Source organism: Aulonocara stuartgranti (assembly GCF_965226115.1).
Source record: "Aulonocara stuartgranti genome assembly, chromosome: 17".
In the NCBI taxonomy this organism is placed as follows: domain Eukaryota; kingdom Metazoa; phylum Chordata; class Actinopteri; order Cichliformes; family Cichlidae; genus Aulonocara; species Aulonocara stuartgranti.
Window position 1 is genome coordinate 40,719,951 of NC_138953.1, and position 23,099 is coordinate 40,743,049.

The following is a 23,099-nucleotide window of genomic DNA, read 5'->3' on the forward strand; positions in this document are numbered from 1 at the left end:
CTATGGATCCGACACCTGGGTCATCCTCAAGCACAACCTCAATGAGCTCGAGGTCTTCCCCTGCTTGTGAAGCTCTTCCAAGCTACTCATTGAGCTTTTATTGATAATCTATAGGGTTTAATACGATGCTAGCCGATAATTTTTGACTACTCCTCTAGAACCAGATTTGTGAGGTTACATACTGATGTTGGACGAGAAGGCCTGGCAGGCCATCTCCACTCTAATAAACCCTAAAAGTGTTGTGTGGAGCTGCAGTCAGGGGTCTGTGCACATCAGTTAAGTTCTTCCACTCCAAACTCGCTCATCCATGTCTCTATGGACTTTGCTTTGTGCACTTATACACTGATGCACACATTGTGGAAGGCACCTCCTGTTCCAAACTGCTCCCACAATGTTAGGAGCATGAAAGTGTCCAAAATGTGTCGGTAGGCTGAAATATTAAGAGTTCCTTTCACTGGAACTAAGAGTCTGAAAAACAACTGCACACCATAATCCTCCCTCCACCAAACTTTACACTTGGCACAATGCAGTCCGACAAGTACTATTGTCCTGGAAATCTCCAGACCCAGATGCATCCATCAGATTGCCAAATGGAGAATTGTGAATCATCCCTGCTGGAAACAATGGGTGTGTGTGGGTGAATTAACCACACGCTTTTAGAGGCAGCTCTTTCACCTGCTCCTGCCTGTCAGTTTATGCACCTGATATGATTAACCCACCTATGAATAATTATAACTGCTTCCTAGTTAAGCTGGACGAAGACATCCATTCAATGCCTAATCATGAAACTGGAAAAAGTTAGTGGAATTGGCTCTAGTTTATCCGCTTTTTTATCTGCTTTGGCAAATAAATTACCTGACTCACTAGACTTGTCGGTAGCCATGTGTCTCTGGATGGACAATAACATTTGGGAACACGGATAACCTCGAGACTCGAGTTCATTTGATTCTGCTGGAAGTGGCTGGAGAAAGTTCCTGAAACGTTACGGTTTAGGCACTGGGTGGAACGTGACACCAGAAAATCACTCACTGCACCAAACCAGTATCTCTCTCTCAGGTAATCACTCAGATCAAACAGTGCTATACCTTTTTAAAACTCCAAACACACTTTTGGTTCTCGGTCACCCCTGGTTAAGCAACATAATCCCCAGATTGACTGACTGAAGTATGACTACCTGATCCTCAACAGGTAACGAGCTGATGAGCATTCAAACTAGCAGACTCCGTTCTAAAGTCCAATCACTGCGCAGCTGATTTTTAACTTTTGCTTTGTGTTCATATGTAAACACTAAAGAAAGATTGTTTGTGTGTCTTTGATAGCGTGCAGATTTGTGTTGGTGTGTGAGACTGTAGCCTAAAGTTTTATTGTTAACTGGTATTTACCAAACATACTCCTTTACTTTTAAGAAAAATAATAAATAATGTGTAATACATGATGTTTTTGAGTAATGTCTCGAAGACTGCTTTAAAAAATGAATTCGAGTCTTATAACCTTTAGCAACAATTAGCCTTTGAAGTAAAGATGAAAAAATGAAAGAAGAGTTTCCAGTTTACAGGACGCGTGTCTCTGTTGGCTTGTAACAGCTCATCTTGCACTGTGATAAACACATTTTTAGTTCCTGTTTGAGTTTTCTAACTAGTAATGCTAAAAGTTTCATTTTCAAGGGCAACAAGGGTACATACTGAAAATTAAAGAGTACATAGTATTTATATAAAATACTAAAAATTATGACTACAACAAACAAAACTAGCCAGTCCTGTTTGTTGTAGCCAGTTAAACGTCTCTAGTGCTCTATGTGCTGCTGATGTGCGCGTAGTTAGAGCAGGATTTGGGTTTTGCTCATAATAACAACACAACAAAACAAAGATTACAACACGGGACAGTCACACCATGTCATCATTTATGCAATGCAAAAGCAATGTGTGAAAAACTGAAACTTTCCAACATTGCTTCAGATCACTGACGTTTGCAGGCTTGTGTTTGTGCAGAGCTCTTTTAAAGTCCCATCACAGCGTCAGTCAGGCCGAGGTCCGGACTTTTACTGGGCTGCTGCAACCTTGATCATTCATTCTGTTGTCTGCTGGTGTGCTTGGGATCGAACAGAACAATAGAAATTGGGAAAAGAACAAAAACACTATTCACCTGACCAATAATGACACCACCCCCGTCTGAAACAACACAGTACGACCAACGAGGTCTGTGTCCCTGTGTCATCTCCAGCATAGGGTGATTATTCTTCCCAGTTCCCACACAGACCCTCTGTTTCTTCATCATTTCTATTCATATTTTCAGTAATATTGTTAAGAATAATACTAATTATTATTGCTATTATTATTCCCATAGTGAAATAATGCACATTGACATGACCAGGCAGTTTGTTCATACACAAGCTTTACACACAAACGTCGAGCTACATGTTCCACAATAAATAACTGATCGGTGTAGTTTTTTAGTCTTTTATTAGCATGTTTTTCTAATAACTTGGTTGAAAAAGAACAAACAAATTATTTCTGGTGTAATATTTGAGATACAAGACACGGGCTACTGGAAACATATCTGTAATAATTAAACATCAGAATCTTAAATAAATAAATAAATGAGCACAGATTACTGAAATATTGTCAGGCATGCTTGTTTTTCTCTCTTCTGCTGCAGGTGAAGCAGGTAACCACGCCCTGGGTGGAGCCAGACCTCCAGCTGGCTCTTTGCATACATTGTGATCATCAGCTGTGTATTTACCTCCAGCTATGCCTGAGAATCTCTGCCAGTTTTGCCCAGCGACTCAGTGTTTGTTGTTCTGGTTTCCAGTGAACTGACCTGCTCTACTCACCACCTGATTCAGTCCCACTTTGGATGCCAGCCTCTGGGAGTGTTGGGTTTTTGGACGGTTATGCAGAATTGCATTACCATAGCATCCACATTTCTATAATTCACATAATCTTTATTTTTGCATAAGAAAAAAACATTCAAACATAAAAAGAATTATAAATCGTCCTTCAGTCTCATAATAAGATCAAAAATAAATCAGTCAGCTGATTCTGGGTCTGAATAATCAGCTGGTCTGAATCTACTTTACATGGTCCTTTGGACAAATGACTCCAACACAACTCAGTGTTTTTAAGTGTATTAACTTTGGCTTTTGCCTGATTTTAACCGCTGCCTCCTTTAGTGTTTAGTCTTAATTTATATCAAAATTTCTTATATTAATGTTTTTTAACGACTTGCTTAAACAGGTTTACACAACAATAAACAAATATTTTTGGTTTAATATTTGAATATCAGAAGAAAAATTAATGTACAAAAATATTGGGAAGTTTTTTTAACCTGATGTTTGTTTTTATTGTAAAATTTAAATTTTATATTTGCAAATCCGTCCATATGCAGCGTGTTCAGAGTATTTCTACTTACAGGACAGTTAGAAACAAACGCCTACAGTGTGTGTGTGTGTGTGCGTGTGCGTGTGTGTGTGCGTGTGTGTGCGTGTGCGTGCGTGTGTGTGTGTGCGTGTGTGTGTGTGCGTGTGTGTGTGTGTGTGTGTGTGTGTGTGCGTGTGTGTGCGTGTGCGTGTGTGTGTGTCAGAGGTGGGACCAAGTCATTGTTTTGCAAGTCTCAAGTAAGTCTCAAGTCTTTATCCTCAAGTCTCAAGTCAAGTCTCAAGTGAAGTCTCAAGTAATGTCAGGCAAGTCAGAGTCGAGTCTCAAGTCTGAAACTTTGAATTTCAAGTCCTTTCGAGTCTTTAAAAAAAAAATGAAAAAATAATGTTGCAGTTATGCTAAATGTAAATATTAGACCATGTAATTTTAAAATCTGTGTTTTTCTCAACACATGACAAAATAGTGAACTTAGAAAATATACACAAATTGTGAAATTGCACCTCTTTAAAATGCAGCTCAATTAAACCTAGCTCCAAGAATAATTTTCACCGACAGTTCTGAGATAAGCTGCATGTTATTCTTGGATGCGGTTGTAGGACCGGCTTTAAAATCGCATGACAAAAATATCATACACATTAAAAAAAACTGCATCAACAACGTAGCCTGGACAACATTTGCTAGTTAGATGAAGTCAGCTATCTCATCGTAGCATATTTATATGCATATTTATAATCATACGGTTCTTGGAGTGAGTGCATACACTCATGAAGTTTAGTAACTTCAGGTCACTGCAACAAGCCCAGGTACAGTTTACCGACGGATGGGTGCAGGACCTTGAAACGCACCGTGTAGAAAGTAAAGACCATCGTACGTATCATAAGTTTACCAGTCTCACAAATCGTCATCATAAATACACATTCCTTAACCGTTTATTAATAGGACCTTTGAGCTCAACGGTAATTAATTAGCAGTGGAAATAATTTCTGGTAGCATCACAGAAATGTAGCAGTGACAATAATACTGTATGCTGTAATCGTACTGGGCAATTAGTGATACAAAACAACTGTTTTATCCTGTGAATAAAACTATATGTTTTTGTCAATGTACCATAATAACAGAAGCGAAACGCAATATTGTGTCAGGACAATTCACTATTTATGCACAATAAACAAAGGAGCATAGCGCGACAATTTCTGTTCAGCGCCAGACTTGTAACCTATATCACTAATTATGTTATGAAAATGACGCATTAACTACAACAGCAGACTGACCTTCGTGTAAATGCTTGGAGCAGACTAACCTGTGAGCTGGAGGGTTCTGGGACGTTATATTTGGTCTTAGAATGGCTGCAATCCAGGCCATCCGTCGCCTCTTTGTTACTTTGGAAACATGGCTCGAACAATTTCTCTTCAACGACGTAATCCGATAACAACCGATCTCTTTACCCGTCGGCTTCCCGTGGCTGTCATGCGACCGGCTATTGCAGTTAATAATACAACAGCTTCTTGACATTTTTGTGTTTCTTTTTATCGCTGTATAACTGATTTCAATTGAAAGCCTGCGTGCGCTAGTACCGCTTGCCACGAGTTCCCAGAATCCTTTGCGGTTTTACCCATGAATGACGTCACATTTTCAATCTCTATATAATATGCATGTTAAATTTTATATTTGGGGTGAAATATCAAGTCTTTTCAAGTAAACCGGTTCAAGTCCAATTCAAGTCCCAAGTCTTACAACATTTTTTCAAGTCAAGTCTAAAGTCATAAAATTAATGACTCGAGTCCACACCTCTGGTGTGTGTGTGTGTGTCTATAATGGCACATGTCTCTAACATGAACACTGAAGGTCACTGACACAGACTAATAACATGTGCTGAGTGTCAGGTTACCAAATTTTCTCGACTTGAACAGAATCGGCCAGCAAGGATTGGGATATGGCCCCTGCATGGCTTTGAAAAATATGAAGGCAGCCATGCTTTTAATTGGTTTTCTTTATAAATTTTAACAGCTTTTCCTGCTGATACCGAGCTCCTCCACAGTCGTTACATTAATTCATTACAATTAATAGATAAAGAATTAAAGGAAAGGTTCTGTTTTTCACTGTCTACTATAGAAATGTCCATCCATCCATTTTCTTCAGTTTTATCCGGGGCCGGGTCGTGGGGGCAGCAGCCTAAGCAAAGAGGCCCAGACCTCCCTCTCCCCAGCCACCTCCTCCAGCTTATCCGGGGGAATACCAAGGCGTTCCCAGGCCAGCCAAGAGATTTAATCTCTCCAGCGTGTCCTGGGTCTGCCCCGGGGCCTCCTCCTGGTGGGACATGACCGGAACACCTCACCCAGGAGGTGTCCAGGGGGCATCCTTGTCAGATGCCCGAACCACCATCGACCAGTAAATTGAGAGCTTCGCTTTTACACTCAGCTCCCTCTTCACCACAACAGACCGGTGCACCGTCCGCATCAATGCAGCCGCTGCACCAATCCGTCTGTCAATCTCCGGCTCTCTTCTCCCATCACTCCAAGATACTTAAACTCCTCCACTTGGGGCAGGCTCTCGTCCCTGACCCGGAGTGGGCACTCCACCCTTTTCCAGCTGAGGACCGTGGCCTCAGATTTGGAGGTGCTGATTGTCATTCCCACCACTTCACACTCGGCTGCGAACCGTTCCAGTGCAAGCTGGAGGCCATCACCTGATGAAGCCAACAGGACCACATCATCTGCAAAAAGCAGAGATGAGATCCTGAGACCACCCAAGTGGAAGCCTTCCGCCGCTTGGCTACGCCTAGAAATCCTGTCCAAACAAATATGAACAGAATCGGTGACAAAGGGCAGCCCTGACAGAGCCAGTATCTGAGGTTCGACTAACGGGCGGACTCTCCTCTCCAGCACCCTGCCATAGTGTGATCCCCCTGTAGTTGGAACACACCCTCCGGTCCCCTTCTTAAAGATGGGGACCACCACCCCGGTCTGCCAGTCCAGGGGTACTGCCCCTGATCTCCACGCAACAGCGGATGCTGTCCAAGATAAAGACAATGTTGGATAACACCTCCCACCCACTCCATGACATGCTGGTCAGTCACAGGAGCTCGTTCAGTGAGAGACTGAGATTACCGAAAAGCACCACTGAACGACACAGGAAATCATTCCTGCCTGTGGCTCCCTGTACAACGCATCCACTTAACACACTGTTTACTGCTACAACTACACATGTTTCTTTTCCAGCTTTTTATTAATGAGTGACTTATGTATGTATGTATGTATATATTGTACTATTCTTACTTAGTGTATTGTCTGTCTTGTCTTAATGTTGGTTTATAATGGAGCACTGTAACAAAAAATAATTTCCCCCAGGGATCAATAAAGTGATTCTGATTCTGAACGTTACAGAGGCGTGTCAACCAGGACAGCCCTACAACGTCCAGAGCCTTCAGGAACTCGGGGCGGACCTCGTGGACCCCAGGGGTTCTGCCACCAGGGAGTTGTTTAACTGCCTCAGTGACCTCGCCCCCAGAGATTGGCGGGTCTCTCCCCTCCTCCCCAGATGAAGAAGACGTGTCAGTGGGATTAAGGAGGTCCTCGAAGTATTCCTTCCACCGCCTGACGATTTTCTCAGCCGACGTTAGCAGCGCTCCGCCAGCACTACACACAGTGCAGGTAGAGCACCGCTTTCCCCTCCTGAGACGCCTGTCGGTTTGCCAGAATCTCTTCGAGGCAGTCCGAAAGTCTTTTTCCATGGCCTCTCCAAACTCCTCCCACACCCGAATTTTTGCTTCCGCCACCGCCCGCGTCGCGTTCTGCTTGGCCTGTCGATACCTGTCAGCTGCCTCCGGAGTCCCACAGGCTAACCAAGCCCAGTGGGACTCTTTCTTCAGCCTGGTGGCTGGAAATAGAAATGTTAGTTTTTAAATTTCATCAAATTTTTTTGAATATATATAAAACAATAAACATCAAAGTTTTTACTTAGACACATTTATCATGTAGAAAAATGAATGCATGTGTTTGAAACTGCACTTCTTTAGCTTACGTTGAGATCAGGGATTGAGTTTGATCAGTTAGGACCAAAGTGGACTCGATGTAAAATGAGTATGTGTCCCGTTTCCTGACATCCTGAAAAACTATTTTGTTACATTTGTGAAAACTTAAAGATCTGGGAACAATATTTTATTACTTTTCATCATAAACTGTTTTTTACGTGATGCAAAAGTAGGACATTCTACTCAACCGCTTTCTGTTTCAACATTGGGGCTACAGGAGTGACACTGACTGGCACTATTAAGCTACATTATCACGACTCTGTAGCTCCTGGCATCTCCACCCAACACCTTTTCTATTCCAAGTTGGCATCAGAGGAATTATTTGAGGTAAAAGATGAAGACAAATATTACCATTAGGATGTTTTATGGTGTATGCCGACTCAGTTTCCCCCCTCGCTCGCTCTCCCTTTCCTCCATCTGTGCCACTCACTTTCTCTCTGTCTCCCAACGGGGATGAAAAGGCAAGGAGAGAGAAAGGAGGAATAGAAAACTGAGTGAGCGCTGTCAATAGCAGTGAGTTCACTGCTAATCTGGCTACACTACAAAGGTTAGCAGATCTGACTGTCAATAGTGTCTTGTGGGGAGGAGGGAGGAGACACGGAGGTGAGGTGGTGTAGGGAGGGGTGGTCGCTTTGAGAGAAAGAGATACTTTGATATTTCGGAATGTTAGAAGGGTGAATGTGGAGAACTGGAGGTTGGGGATCTAATTACCGGGCCATAATTGGGGGCTGGGGAATAGGTTGCCGTCCTCTCAACTCGCTGCAGATCAATTATGTTAAGAGAACATCTGTAAGTAGAGCTTAATGAGGTCCATTAGAGCAACATGCGCTGCCTTCCCTAACGGTGCTTGTCAGCTTCTTGGATGAGCTGGAGTGTGCTGCTGACTGGGGACCTGGTGGAGGGGCTTAAATAGGAGAGGAGGCTCGACTGTGCGCTGCTTTTCCCTGTCAGAGAAACAGAGAGACACACAGAGATACAAGCAGGGAAGGAGAAGGGGGAAAGGGATGCTCTGTGAGAGAGCTGCAGGAGCCACAGAGCAGCGAGGGGAGCAGAGTTTAGGGTCAAAGCTCACCTATTAACAGTTATCAAACCATAAAACTTTGGCGGCAAAGTTTTCTTTAGAAAAGCGGGAGCTGGCCGAGCTCTCACAAAGTTACCTTCTGGAGATTTTCATTCAAAGTCAAGAGAACACAGAAGACGAAACCACGGCAGTATTTGTTTTGGGCATCCCTGGCTGTAGCTCCTTCAAGGTATGTGTTATCAGTGCTCTGCTTCTCTTGGTTCAAAGCTTAGCCCCAGCGAGGGCTGCGTGTAAAGAGCTGGTTGAGCTCCCAGGGAAGAGATCGGATGGAAATGTAGCAGATTTGCTTCCTGCTGAAATGTCATGTATGCAAGGCTGTTCAGAGCGTGTCTGGTGTTGGTGCACGTTCGTTTGTGTCTTCATTACAGGCTGATGGTTGGGGTCATAGTGTGTAGCAGAAGTCCCCTTTCTCCGGTTTTGCGTTTGGCAGAGTACTGTATGGTGCATGACAAGACCCGGCTAGCCGCGCGATGCTCACCGCTCCCCCCGCTCTCCACATACACTCCTGCTTTCTGTCTTCATCTTATATTCATACGGAGAATGAATAATTGGCTGAACACAGCAAGTGAAAGGAGGGTGGAAGGGCACCAGGAGAGGGGTGGAAGCCTCACACACACTGCAGCAGATTGCATGATTACCGAGATAGGCCTCCTTGAAATAATTCAATCCATGACAAAACCTAATTACTGGCAGGTAATACCCTGTCAGCTTTAATGCATCTCATCACTCATAATGGCGCGGAGAGCATTTTATGACCCAACTCATTATTGCTGCATTTTTGGCTGGAGTTGCATGCCAACTATTGACTTGTGTCTCCTCCTTCAGTGCCTTCCACACTTTCATTTGTCTATCATCATATTTATATGACACATCTGTGTGTGTGATAGGGAGCAGTGGTGCGGTGGGGAGGAAGGTATGGGGTAACCATACCGTGACACTCGGGCCTCCTCGCTGCCTCGTCTCATCTAAACTAGGTCGCTAATTGATGCACGACTTGACACGGAAACCTGGCGAATGCATTTGTCCTTTAATACAAGAATGATTAAAAGCAACTATGGCGAGATGATAATCAGAGTTGTTGATGTTAACCCAGCTGGAGACCTCCCTTTGCCACAGGCTGGTGTAATCACAGAGCCATTATATGCACTGTGATGTTTGCATTTTCTCACACTAGTCTTTTACCAAACAAAAGTGCAAGCAGTAGACAGTGCTTTCTTTCTCTTTTGGGGGCTTAAACTCGGACTGATCTTTTTAAATGTTAATAATTAGAACCCTGTGCAGATGTACTGTAGGCTGAAATAAACAATGCAAGGAGTTACCTCTGTGACTCTCTGAGAGCTGCTCATCTCAATATTAGTGTCAGTGTTAGGAGTAAACTGCTCTACCTACACGTGGACTATTGCATTTGCTTCTGTATCTATAATGTAGACCCTCCAAAATCAAAGAAAGTGGGCGTGTACGGGAGGCATCCTTTAACCAAACAGCTGCTAATAACTGATCATATCGTGTCACTGCTGAGAAGACTGGAGGTGGGAGAATACTAAGAGAAACTTCAGTCTCTGACAGACCCGAGCTCCCTGCAGCTTCCACCTGTAGCTAGCTGCTGACACACCAAGCAGTCGCTCCTGGAAGTCTTTGTTTCCAAGCTCCAGGTCAATGTGGCGACCTGCGCTGCCAGTTGCTCCAACTCTGGCAATCTGTAGCTGCTTCAATTCGCTGCTTTAGTTTAGGCTTCGGTTGAAACTTGCTGAGAGAGGTGAGTGATCAGAAGAATGAGCCTCACTGAAAACAAAGGTGGCAGAAATAGCGTCGAAAACAAGGCTTCATACGTGTAAGAGTTTGGGAAGAGCGCGCTTACTGCTCGGTGAGGGAGCCGCTGTGCGTAACCTCTGCTCTGCCTGCTGATGAGCCAAGCAGCATGCAGCAGGAGCCGCTGTGATGAGGTTGCCAGTGTCGTGGAGGGGAAGCATCTCTTTGTCGTTCTGTCATTCGCTGCCTGCCTCTCTCTGCGCACCGATAAACGTGCTCTCACACACTGTGCGACGCCCGACGGGAGCAAACGCATCCGCCTGCGTTTTATTAGCCGGCGTTTCTCCTTCTCTTCATTCCACTTTGGCCGCCGTGCTGGATTGTTCCCTCTCTAACAAAGCCTGATCTCAGTCTGCCTGCAGACAGCTGATCTCCGGTCCAGGCGGTTCCGGGTTGCATGGTGGTGCTTCGGCTGCTCCAGCGGCTCAACAAATGCAGAAAAGGGAGAAAAGTTTCGGTAAGACGCTTTCTTTGGCTTCGGCTTGTATGAACGGAACGTTTTCTGTGTGTTTGGAGTGTTCTGCGACGACAAGTTACAGCATCTCTGCGTCGAAGGCGACGCGTTCACATCTGACCTGCTTTTGCTAGAAACGATCCATTATCTAACTTGCCTCATTTTATCGAGAGCACCTCACGAATGCGTGAGAGCGGTGTGCGTTTGTCGGTAATTAAACGGCAGACAGGTCCACACGGTGCTGTTCCATGTGTTTGTGCGAGGTGCGTGGAAATGCGAGTCTGTGAAATCCGTCATTGGCCTCTAACGATAATGCGCTCCCACGACAACAGTGATTAAACTCGGGGTGAAAACGCGAGCATCAGCTCGCACTGGAACACCGTTGTTGTCTCTGTTCGCCGTCCTCCATTCGTTCGGGATTCACACGATGATGCTGCGGACGCGCAGCAGCAGCAGCTTAGAAGCCCACAATGAACGGGGGAAAGGGAGGCTACGAGCCAGCAGCAAGTGAACAGATATGATTAGTACTCCGAGCTTTCTTTGGGAGCTTTTGTTCAGCACTTCCCCGGCAATCGAAAAAGCGAAGCGGCCACATTCCTGCCGTGCTTCCCCTCCTCTCTGCCGAGTTTATGGCACAGTAAAAGGGCTGTGGAAACTCTTGCTTCTTTTGGTTTGGTAATGAGTCGCGGGGACTTTGTAGTGTTAACGAGGCCGGACGGATCAGTGCCGCTGAGCGGGCGCGGGGGAGCAGCCATGCGCTCCGTTCTCTAAATCCAGCCAATTAACAAATCGGCAGCCCCAACACAACACAAACGAGCTGAGCCGCCTCCCGCACCGCGGCCAGAAAAACTAACTTTTTACAGAATTTGTGGGAGATTAAAAGGACGCACATCTGTTTTTACAGATTATTAATAGTTTGTAAACACATGTCATTCAAACTGCATCGTTTCCTGCTGCTGAACACATTCAACGCAGTTTTCATGTGACATTTAAACACGATAGAGGACGCTGTGTTTATTCCAGTGAACAGCAGGTTCAAGTTATCTGGTAATAAATACTGATCAGTCTGCACTTACAACTAAGCCAACTAACATAATAAAACTATGTTAGTAACCTCAAAGGACAAACGACTACAGCGACACGGTGCAGCCCTCAAACTCTGACAGGTTTTAATATTTAAAGATGACCCGAGCTAAACATGCAGCTTAAACACTGTGGTCTGTGTGTGTGGGCGGGGGTGGGGGACAAAGGGGAGTGGGACCGTGCCACTCCTCGGAGAATGGCAGGAGAATACTAATTCCAGCCTCATGCAAAAACTCAGTGACCCCCACCTTCTCACCGCCTCAACGGCCCAACAAAGGCTTCCCATAGTTAGCTCAGGCCAAACAATACAGGCCACTGCAAACCTCCTCGGCTCTAACCACACCCCCAAAGACTAAGGTGCAAAAGAGCTGGGAAACTGTGGCGTGGGGTCTGTGTGGGCATGCACTGAAACTCAGTGTTTTCATTCATGGTTGTGTAAAAGCTGCTCTGCCTGGACATAATCAAATGTAAGGCAAACATGTGTGCTAAGGTCAGAAAAGTGTCGGGTTCCTGTAAGAAGTGTTTCTTTAATCAGACAATGCACCACATCCTGCTCTGACTGATGTGCTAATCAGGGAAACTGTTGTTTCAGTCTGAATTATAAATGTTGCACAGCTCGTCTTTACTGTAACACCTTTATGGAAGCTGCTGCAGTCTTTGCACTAAACCTCATTCTGGATCTACTTTGAACTGCTCCCTGATTCACAGCAGCTTTGCATGTTTGATTTGCCAGATTTTTCTTACAACAGGTGCAAAAGCCCAAAGGTATTTATGTCTTCTCTGGACGGGGCCGATCTGTAAACCACTACACTACGGAGCTCTTATTGTAAATATTCCCAAATAAAGGAAAACACCACACACACATACCTACAACATACATACATGTAGTAAATGTCATCACAGTTCCCAATTAAAAAACAAATCTGTAACTCTGAGCATTTTGTGATAACACTGACTGTACAAACACGACAGTGTAAGACTGAGGGCTGCATTAAAATCAAAGCACATTATCCCTGATTTTATGTCTTATTTCACTTTTCTTGTCAATGTTCTTAATTGCCATGATTTTAAACAGTGCATTACATGTATGTAACTTGAGGTCTAGTTCTCTGTTTATCCAGGTTTTGATTTTTTTTCATTTAATCGTTCTGTGATCCTTCATGTGTTTACCTGCTCGATGATTTTAAAGCTTTGTTTGTGCTTCTCCCAGGTATACAAATGCTTTCCGTCCAGCCGGACACCAAGCCTAAAGGCTGTGCCGGCTGTAACCGGAAGATCAAGGACCGCTACCTGCTGAAGGCTCTCGATAAGTACTGGCACGAGGACTGCCTCAAGTGTGCCTGCTGTGATTGCAGACTGGGCGAGGTGGGATCCACTCTGTACACCAAAGCCAATCTCATCCTGTGTCGAAGAGACTACCTACGGTAAGAGAGACCGCTGACGTTTTGGCAGTAAGCGAACGCAGCACACCAAGTGTTAAATGTTCGATTGTATTTTCAATGTGTATTTTATTTTTATCTTCTTAGTATTTTGTTTCATATATAATCTTTTTAAACAGGCACTAGTAACCATCACAGGAGTGTGAGCCAATCTTCCTAAATTGGTTCCAGGTAGTAACTGCATCGGTGTATCGGAATAACAAGGGTCAGTTATGTACATAATTCTTTAAAAAAAGACTGACAGCATGATGTTACAATATTAATGTATCTACTCGCTGAAATGTGATGATTTTATTGGAAATGGCAGCAACTCTGATATTGAAACATTATCATGATTAATAAAGTTAAAAGGTAATAAAGTGCCTGAAGAACTTTTACTTGATTTTCCGCACAGAAACAGTCCGACCCATAAATAGAAACGTTATTTCACATTAGCAGTGACACGTCCTTTATAGCTTCTCTCGCCTACAAACTGGGACATGGTGGAGTATTTTACTACTGTGACGGCAACTGCAACATAAGAACTGTTGTTACTAAATTTTAAAAAGGAAACTTATTCGTTTGTATCTAAAAATGTGAATATTTTATTTTCATTTTCAGACTCTGTCTCTGTGGGCACGTGTGTGATAAGTACAAAAACAGCAGAAAATAAATAAGTTAGTGATTCTGTAACAACAGTCACAAAGAGTCAAAGCACCGGAAACAATAAACCTCGTCACAGTAATTCATTATCTCTCGAACCTAATTGGTGCACAGCAACATTTCATTATGACCAAACGATTCATGCTCTCTTTTTGTGTAATATTTTATCTATTTATCAGTGTGTGCGTTTCAGTAGTACTGTGTAACCAAGTGTGTTCACGTGGTCTGCATATTCACTGGAACAGACTGTAGTTTCGATACGTACAAATAGAAATAGAAGATTTTATTTGGCAGAAATCGAGTGTTTCTGTGCTCCTGTATAGAAACACAATCGTTGGTATATTTGTAAGTATAACTGATAATAAAACACTGGATCATTTAACTTCTTTAAATGGGAATAAAATCTGGAACTAATCATTTTTTAATTTTACAGACAAGGTTTTAATTATTTATTTATTTTAACACTGCAATGAATTGTTTTTTCATCCACTGTAATGCAGTAAACATTAGCAACAGTAAGTGTTTCCCTTCTAACAATCATCTTTGTTAGAAGCTTTTGAATAAATCAAACATTAATTATCCATCAGGGTCGTGGGTGGCTGGAGCCAATAAAAATGAATTATTTCCAATTAAAATCTTTTTAAAGAATGTAACTATTATTATTATTAAAATTTCAAATATATCCATTTCTGACTTTACGTCATCACAAAGACGATTCTGAAGATACTGAAACACTTTAAGTTCGATCCTTTCTGTGTTGTCGTGGCCTCCTGTGGGCTGATGTCAGGAAACAGCTGCTGTTGTTTTTGAAGTTACGTTCATGTTAAATCAGCTTGTAGTTTATGGCGAGCCGCCATTACAACCTTGAAGTTTAATCTGCATGCGGTTTGTGAAATTGTTAAATTTTTGGATTTGTGAGAATGAAAGTTTTGTAATTTCACATCGATGCTTAGCGCTGTGATGAGGTCACTCTTCTGTTTTAGCTAAATGTTTTAATGGAGTTCGAGTAGGATATGAAGACATGAAGGTTTCTGACAGCGTTACGTTTCTTCTTTGCAGCTCTTCCATCAAAGTCGACTGAATGAGACTTCAGTCTCAGCTGATGCAGGTTTATAAACGGCACATTTGCATAATGACTGAAAGCAGCACCTCTGACTAACGGTGAGCCGCAACGTCAGTTTCATGGTCATTAATACGGAAATTATCATGACCATTGATCAACAGCCACACTGATCAATGGTCATTGTTAATCAGCGGTGCTGGTTTCAGATGAACAGATTCAACTTTTGGGACTGACAATAAACCGTTCATGGAAGCTGTAGCAGAGTTCATGCTGTCATAGCATCACAGGGGTAAAATGAGCATGTTGTGGGTGTTGTCCTCAGTAGTGTTAGAGTTTAACACCTGAGAGAGCATGCCCGGACCGAATCAGCATCACGTCCCACAAAACCTGATGTTAGCGGGTTTTGTTTGCAGAGAAGTGGCTGCAGTATGCTGCACTGTGATCATGTTCTCACATCCTCGGCCAGTTTGACAGCTATGGACAAATTTATTAATAATAGTAAACGGATTGTTCCTTATGCAGCGTTTTGGTTTGGGGTTTTTGTCCTGTCCAAGCAGAATTATGGTCTGAATCCTTTGTTGTGTCAAACATATTTGCTCTCCCGGGAGGAGCACCATAGCCTCGCTGTAGGCTCCTCTTGTTAACGTTTTTGTTTTATTTATTTACTTTATTATTCATATTGTCTTGTGGATGTTATGCTGCATCAGTCGGGGGGCGAACACCAGACTGAACAATAAGCAAAGAAATAGAAAAAGGAGAATCCCCCAGAACAGATCCCAGGCCCCCAGGAGGCTGCTAGACTTACGCAGACCCCCAGCAAGAGACACGGGGAGCTGGGGCTGCAGCTGAGCACCACCAGCCACGTGATGGAAGTGATCAGTGCGGACCAGAGAGAAATACACTCGTCCAACCACTGAGTAATATACAAACTGGGCATAGGGCAGTGAGGACTGTATGTGTGATGTATTTGTTTCCATGTTAGCTTTGGCTACGATGCACAGCTTGGCTGAGGCTGGGATACACGTGTGGACAGCTGCTATTCAACAAACCTGCTGTTGTTCATTCCAGATTTTGAAAATGTTGTATTCACTTCTCATGCCATGACAGAACATTTAGTTGATTTAACCTGTGATATCATCTTCTGCCATATTTAGTAGAGGAATATAGTTCAATAGTGTTACGTTCTTTGTCTGGGCGTGTATTGAACGCAACAAGAAATTGGCCCACTCCCACTCCCACTCCACCAAAGCAAGAAAACAAACAGTATCTTTTAAAGTGCTAAGCAGCCATTTATTTGCTTCAGCAGTGAGCAGTGTTAAAAATAACAAACAGAACTCCCTGATGGTCCCTATGCTTTCCTACACAAATGAAAAACAAGACAATTCACTTACCAAAGTTTCTAAATGACAAACAGGAGAAAACTCAATCAACAAAAATGGCTCCTCACGCCTACCAGGCTGCTGCAGTGAAGGATATATACAAGGGGAACAAAATACACAATTGCTGCTTTACAAATCTATTACAGCTATTTACAAAATTAAGATACTAACAACACATACACACACACACACACACACACACACATACTGGAGGTGATCAACCAATTATCCAATCCCAGGACAGGAAGAGACTCCGCCCAGGTGTCCACCTCCTAAGAGAAGAAGGGGAAAAACCCACAGCCATCCTCTGGTGGGAGGAGTCACATAAACAAACACTGACAACATTGGATCATAACAATAGCTGGTGGAAAAATGTATACATAAATTTGTAATGTTACCCAGCTGCAGTGGGGTGGTGGAGGTGATCACACCGGTTGATTTACTCCAGCTAACAGAGTATTCTGATACTGATGAGAACTTATCAGTGTGATCGTTTTAAGAAGACAAGTTTATTTGTTCCAAAGGAAAAGCAGCACATTGTCAGCATGCAGGCTTATCTTATGGTCTGTAGTTTCATTTTGAATTTCTTTAACATCTACGTTTTTCCATACAAACACCCAAAAGTGAGGAGGGAAGTGTGCAGCCCCGTCTGGTGGCCCTCCTGACATTGAAGGTTTGGGAAGTAAGATCATTTATCCTAACACTGCATTTAGATTCAATGTATGAAGACTGAACCATCCAAATTTGTGCAGATTCTAATGAAAACTCCCAGTTTACCTGTTCAAAAGCTTTCTCTGCATCTAAAGACACAGCCATGGCTCCTAATTTGCTGATGAAGCAGTAATCTGTTACATTAATTAGTCTGTGTGTATTATTGGCTGAGTGTCGACCACTGATAAAACCTGTTTGGTCAGATGAATTATGAATGGAGAGATTGTTTTCATCTTTGCAGTGAGAGTGGGTGACAGCTGGGTGGGACTGTAGGATCTATGCCTGCTGTAAGAGTTCATGTTTGGATGCTGTCGTTGGCCAATGTTCTGTAAAACTCTGCTTTTCCTGCTCTGCTACAATTTTACAAAATCAAACTCTGAAAAGTGATACATACAACATGCATTTTTGCACTGCGTCATGTTTGTTGCATTCAGCACACAGTAACGAGTGTGTGTGTGTCTGCTGTGTTGCCCTGCTAGATGTTGCAAAGTAACAGACCAGAGGAGAGAGTAAGATGAGATGTACTTTATTAAACCCGAATTGGGAATTATTTTGTTATTGCAGTTAATACGACCAGTACTACTACTACTACTACTACTAATAATAATAATAAGTGCCTGGTGCGTGTATAGACACACACAGATATATGCAGATGCACATGTGTGTGTGCTATACAGTGTGTTATGAAAAGCACTATTGATTAGTCAAATCGGACTCAATTATTATTCGTAATTGAAACAAAAGTTTAAAAAGTATTTTAGTTTCTTTAAATTCAAATCGTCTTCCCTGATAGCAGTGGGCAACATCCTGTCCCACGATAGACACAGACATTGTAGTTGTCTTCCATCTTCCATCGATCATTTCTAATAAACCTGCTGTTCAGCTCGACTTTTCTTCCTCCTGTAGGATCGTTTGTTTCTGTTTGGGCTCCAAAACGTTGGACTCGTCCCCCTCTTCAGATTCGACCAGCAGCTCCAACAGGAAACATGTTCTCGACAGCGTTCTCACCGTCAAACTAGTTTGAACTCACTGTATTATTTTTCCCACTCTACCTTTGTGTCCACATCGAGTCCCGTGCTTCTAGAGTTTCTACTTTTAACATTACACTTAAAACTTGTGGATCACATGACCCTGAAAACTCCTTAGTTACAGCCTTTGCTCAGCCTGCTGTGAAACACAATGACTCTACAGCAGGTTCAGTGCTCTGTGGTTTCTACTGGGACAACTGACAGACTGCACTCCTGGAATTCCCTCGTGGTCTTGAGTAGCATTCCCACCTTATTGCTGAAAGACGTCTGATTGCCCAGGATGAGACTGTTCATATTTCCTCCCTTTTGCTCTTTAGCTCCAGCTCTCAGCTGTTTCCTCTGTAGATCATTCAGGACAGCAGGTTTGGTTCAGTCCAGTCACAGAGGTATATTCAGTGCCATCAGCTGTTCAGTGTAAACAATGCAGCTCACAGAAAAACAACCACATGAAAAGTGTGTGTAATACATTTCTTACTTATTAAAAGTAACTCAGAATGTGATGAAGGAAAAAACACAGGAGCTGCCTCGACTGTACTCAGAGTATTTATGCCTAAAACACTTGTTAACACAGTACAATGTAAATGTTGTTTTTTGATTACTTTAAATAACTTTAAGTTACATTTATATAAGCGCATGCAGATACTAAATTGCCCATAGGTGTGAATGGTTGTCTGTCTCTGTGTGTTGGTCCTGCGACAGACTGGCGACCTGTCCAGGGTGGACCCCGCCTCTCGCCCTGCGACAGCTGGGATAGGCTCCAGCGCCCTCGCGACCCTGAAAAGGAGAAGCAGAAGCAGATGGATGGAGTTAAATCTATGACAGTTTTTAGAGCAGGGCTCCGTGATGTGAATGACCCTGAATATGTGGAGTGTTTCGTGTCCACTTTGATAAGTGAAATATTACCCAAACCACAGCTTCAGGTTAGGTGGAGCCACTGGTTTCATCTTTTAAAAACATTAAAGCTTAAGCTAAAAGCTGCAGTAGACTAAAGTACATTTCCATGTGACATGCAGTGGAGTGGTGAGATATACTCAAGTACAAAACATGTACGTTACTTAAATGCATTCGACCGTCGATCATAAAAACGAGGACACACTAACGTTTTTTTCAAATCTTTCTCGTGTCCTTTCGGTGAGTTTCACCCTTAGCCAGCACAAATGAATCAACCATCATGTTAGTAACAATACTCATGTACTGATTGTTAGTGTTACTGTGCTGTTACTGTTCGGGACATTCTTCGTACCAGTGTGTGGAGTTATTGATGCTTGTGATCATGCAGAGGCGTCATTTCCATCCAGACGGTATTCTTGTCAGTTTATGGTCTTATTCCAGAATCAGTTGATTTGGTTTCTGGTCCTTTGGGGGCCTTTTGGAAAACTCCAGGTGTCACGTGGCTTTTACTTAGGAGTGGGTTCCCCCACACAGGCCTGATTGGTGTTGTGCTGTTTGCCCTTCCAGAAGGTTCTCCTCTGTCCACAGAGCCGTGCTGCAGCTCCGTCAGACTCATCGTTCTGAATTTAACAGAATTCACAAGAATTTCAAGCAAACTTTTTTCTTTTTAAACTTTGTCATGATGAGTTTTTGTGTGAAGGGTTGAGGTTACAGGGAAGCCCAGCTGTCACAGGAGGAGAGGGTATGGACAGGTCGCCAGTCTGTCACAGGGCTAACAAGCACAGACATTCACACTCACATTGACACTTACACTAACGTAGCCCTGCTGTGGGAGGAAGCCATAGCACCCGGAGAGAACCCACACAGGAAGCCCCGGCCTGGTGGATCTGTGACCTCCTGTGAGACAACAGTGCTAATCACAGCACCACTGTACTGTGTTTGAAGATCAATTTAATTCATTCTGGAATAATAACATGACAAAGTGTGAACTTGACCTCTGACCTTGAGGTCATTGAGATTGAAACTTGTCAGAGTTTCAGTAGATACAGCTGTGGTATCAGTTTCAAACATCTGCCTCGTTCCTGAGTTATCACTTTCAAAACGCCGCCTGCCTTGTGATGACGATCAACCTTTGAGGGTTAAACTCGACACTCGGGCGGGCGACTATGTGAACAGTGCAGTAACTGAGTTCAATGAGCAAACAGGACAAACCTCCTGTTTATTTAAATATTATATATAATATCATTGAAATATAAACTTTGTTCTTTCAAGCTGAATTCCAGCAAAGCACAAAAAGTGAGGAACAAAGAAGATTGTTGGTCAAGTCGAGGAGCAACAGCGAGTTTAGCAGCACAAGCCAAGCAGGCTCTGCCTCTAGTATCAGATCTCCAATTAATAACTGGAGCAACCTTAATAAATTCCCATTTTCATGGACATTACCTCCGATGGTCCTTACAGAGCTGTAGGTGGTACAGAGTGAGGTTTATTCGTTCTGTCTCTGCATTTATATAAAAGGTCAGAAGTAGTTTGTTAAGAATGTCAAGAGACAGTTTTTATAAACGAGTACATCAAGACTGGAATAATACCCAAGTCACGAACAGTGTCGGGAGGGTAGCCCTGAGTAACATGAAGATCAGATCGATTCTCATTACTACAAGTTCTCCGTGGCAGGTAGGACATGTATGTTATGCAAGTCTTCTGTTTGAGGGTTAGAATGATGGCAGGATGCTGTAAACGGACCAAACTTCAGTCAGGAGAACAACTGAGATAATCCATCCACATTACGAGGTTAGTCATTCATATACTGCAACAACATGGGAATTTTTTTTAATTCCTTACTTAGTTTACTTAAAGATTCCTTTATATTTTCTAAGAAAAGCAAAGACAGGTTACGGGGATTACTGGGAGCACAAGAGCTCACTGCGGATCAAGACTGGCATTGAAAGATGCTCAAACACAATACTGTTCAAGCTGAGGACCAGTCCTGCTGACAAGTGCCGGCTTCTGTCATCTGTCAGAGAACAAAAGTCCTTGACTGACTTGATGTGAACGGTTTGTGATCAACAGCAATCTAGACTGTAACACGGGGGGAGTATTTTGGAGCAGGAATGACGGCGAAGAATGAGATTAGTTACTCTTTCATCTTCGAAGTTCAAGGTGACTGAATTGATTGGATGTCTAGTGTCATGTGAGGTCCCTGCCTTTGGATTAATGAATGGCAAATATAGCAAACTGCAGCATCCACCATCCAACAAAGAGACCCAGGGCCCGCCACACCCAGGGCCCGCCACACCCAGGGCCCGCCACACCCAGGGCCCGCCACACCCAGGGCAATCAGTGACTGCACTATCACACACACACACACACACACACACCAACCTTAACTATTTTATTTCTACTTATTTAGTTTATCTCAATCTGTCCACTCAGGTTAGCAACATCACAAGAAGATTTCTATAATCCGCTGGCTTTGTCGAGTGCATGATGCACCCACATCCTTCTCCACGTGAACCCCACTATTTAGCAGGGTGACACGTTATTAGGCCTGACATAATCAAGGTTAATAGAATTCTTCAGGCGTCTGGAACCCAGAACGATGTAGTCCCACCAGCAGAGAAATAGTAATCCTCCAGCACAACACCTGCAATAAAAACTAAAAACAACAATAATAAACACACCAGGGGAAACCTGAAGAATCAGCACAAATGCAAACACAGTCAAAGCTATGATCTTTGTGCTTCACTCTCTCTCTGAATGTGGGAAAATACAACAAGATTATTTTATGACCCCTGTGAAACCAGAGCTTACACTGGTGATACTGGTAATAGCATGACAACACTGTTTATGCTGATATTTGATTTCCACAGTACAGAGGGATGAAAGCTCGGAGGATGGAGAGCAGACAGACTGACACATGTGAGTTTAAAAATGTGCAGAAAAGGAAGACTGTGGCGTGCGTGTCGGTGCTAATGTGAGGAGTCCAAGGTTGGATGCAGGAGTGGAAAGGCGATTGGGCATCTGTTAATGGAAAACTGTAAATTGTAGGCATCCGTTTTAAAGGCAGCACCAGGAAAACACTCATTTATCTATCTGTTCATTCATTTTTTAATCCAACTTCAATTTTCCTCTACAGTGGTTTTAGTAAGATTGTAACTGCCAGCAAATGCACAGCACCATCAACACTGCTGGATTTATTAATGTTTGGAAAAGCTGGCTATCAGTGAGGGATAAGCCTCCATGTACATGATGGGTCAGTTTAATCGTTCACATTTTCTCCTCACTGAGATCAACTTTCTACTCCACAGTCACTGTGTAACCCTGTGTGTAAATACAAATGAAAAATGCATCATGCTTTTATCTGGCTCATGACGCATTGTCAGTTTCCATATCAGTGTCAGGCCTGACTGTGACATCAAGTCAAGCTTTATCTGCAGGGGCGGGCAGACGGCGAATAGAAAAGCCTCTCGCCTCTAACATTCATGTATTTTAAATCTCATTCGGATCAAATTGTTTCCATCATTACATTTATAATAATAATGTAACAAGCAGTTTAGTGTGTGATTACTTGTTTTTTAAAGAACAGGATATTCAAGTGAATAATTGAAGGTCGTAATCGACATTCTGAAATATTCAGTCTTTTTAGACCAACTCCACTGATTCATGGCTCCATCAACATCCATTCTGTCTCCCTTCTTAATGTGAGCATGTGGATGTAGGCCACATGTTGCAGTGAGTCGGCACTGATGGCCTTCTGCCCTGGACAAGCTGGATGTAAGCCTTAAGTGGCCCAAATGCAAAAAAGTAATTAGGAACCAAATATGACAAATGTGTAGTAAATATTAGGGGTGCTACGATACGCAAAATTCACGGTTCGGTTCGATACTTTGGTGTCACGGTTCGATATTTTTTCGATACAAAAAAATGTTCATGCTTTTTTAATTTGTCATTTATTCAAATTATAAATATATATTTTAACTCAAAAGTGCAGTTTTTAATATTTAATGTTGCTGAAACAACAAAGGGATAAAAAACTAAATCTAACTGATTGAGGAATCCCTCATCTTTGGAAAAGAGAGTTTATTACAGAGAAATGGCTCTTTCAAAATAAAAGCTCT

At 43.0% G+C, this 23,099-nt stretch overlaps 1 protein-coding gene across 6 annotated transcripts in view; it reads left to right on the top strand.

Moving 5' to 3' along the window:
* The first annotated feature begins 3,576 nt into the window (after positions 1-3,576).
* The window catches only part of lmo3 (LIM domain only 3), a 57,047-nt gene continuing 37,524 nt past the window's right edge, over positions 3,577-23,099 (top strand). Inside the window, exons 1-3 of one of the 6 annotated variants that reach the window (XM_082511572.1) lie at positions 3,577-3,613; positions 12,581-12,657; positions 13,042-13,255. In XM_082511572.1, coding sequence (XP_082367698.1) covers positions 13,050-13,255 — 206 coding nt within the window. In that variant the 5' untranslated portion in view covers positions 3,577-3,613; positions 12,581-12,657; positions 13,042-13,049. Of the gene's footprint in view, positions 3,614-6,841; positions 7,025-9,679; positions 10,752-12,580; positions 12,658-12,708; positions 12,917-13,041; positions 13,256-23,099 lie in introns of those variants that run through there. The other 5 variants (XM_082511571.1, XM_082511574.1, XM_082511573.1 and 2 more) reach the window with 5 other exon arrangements.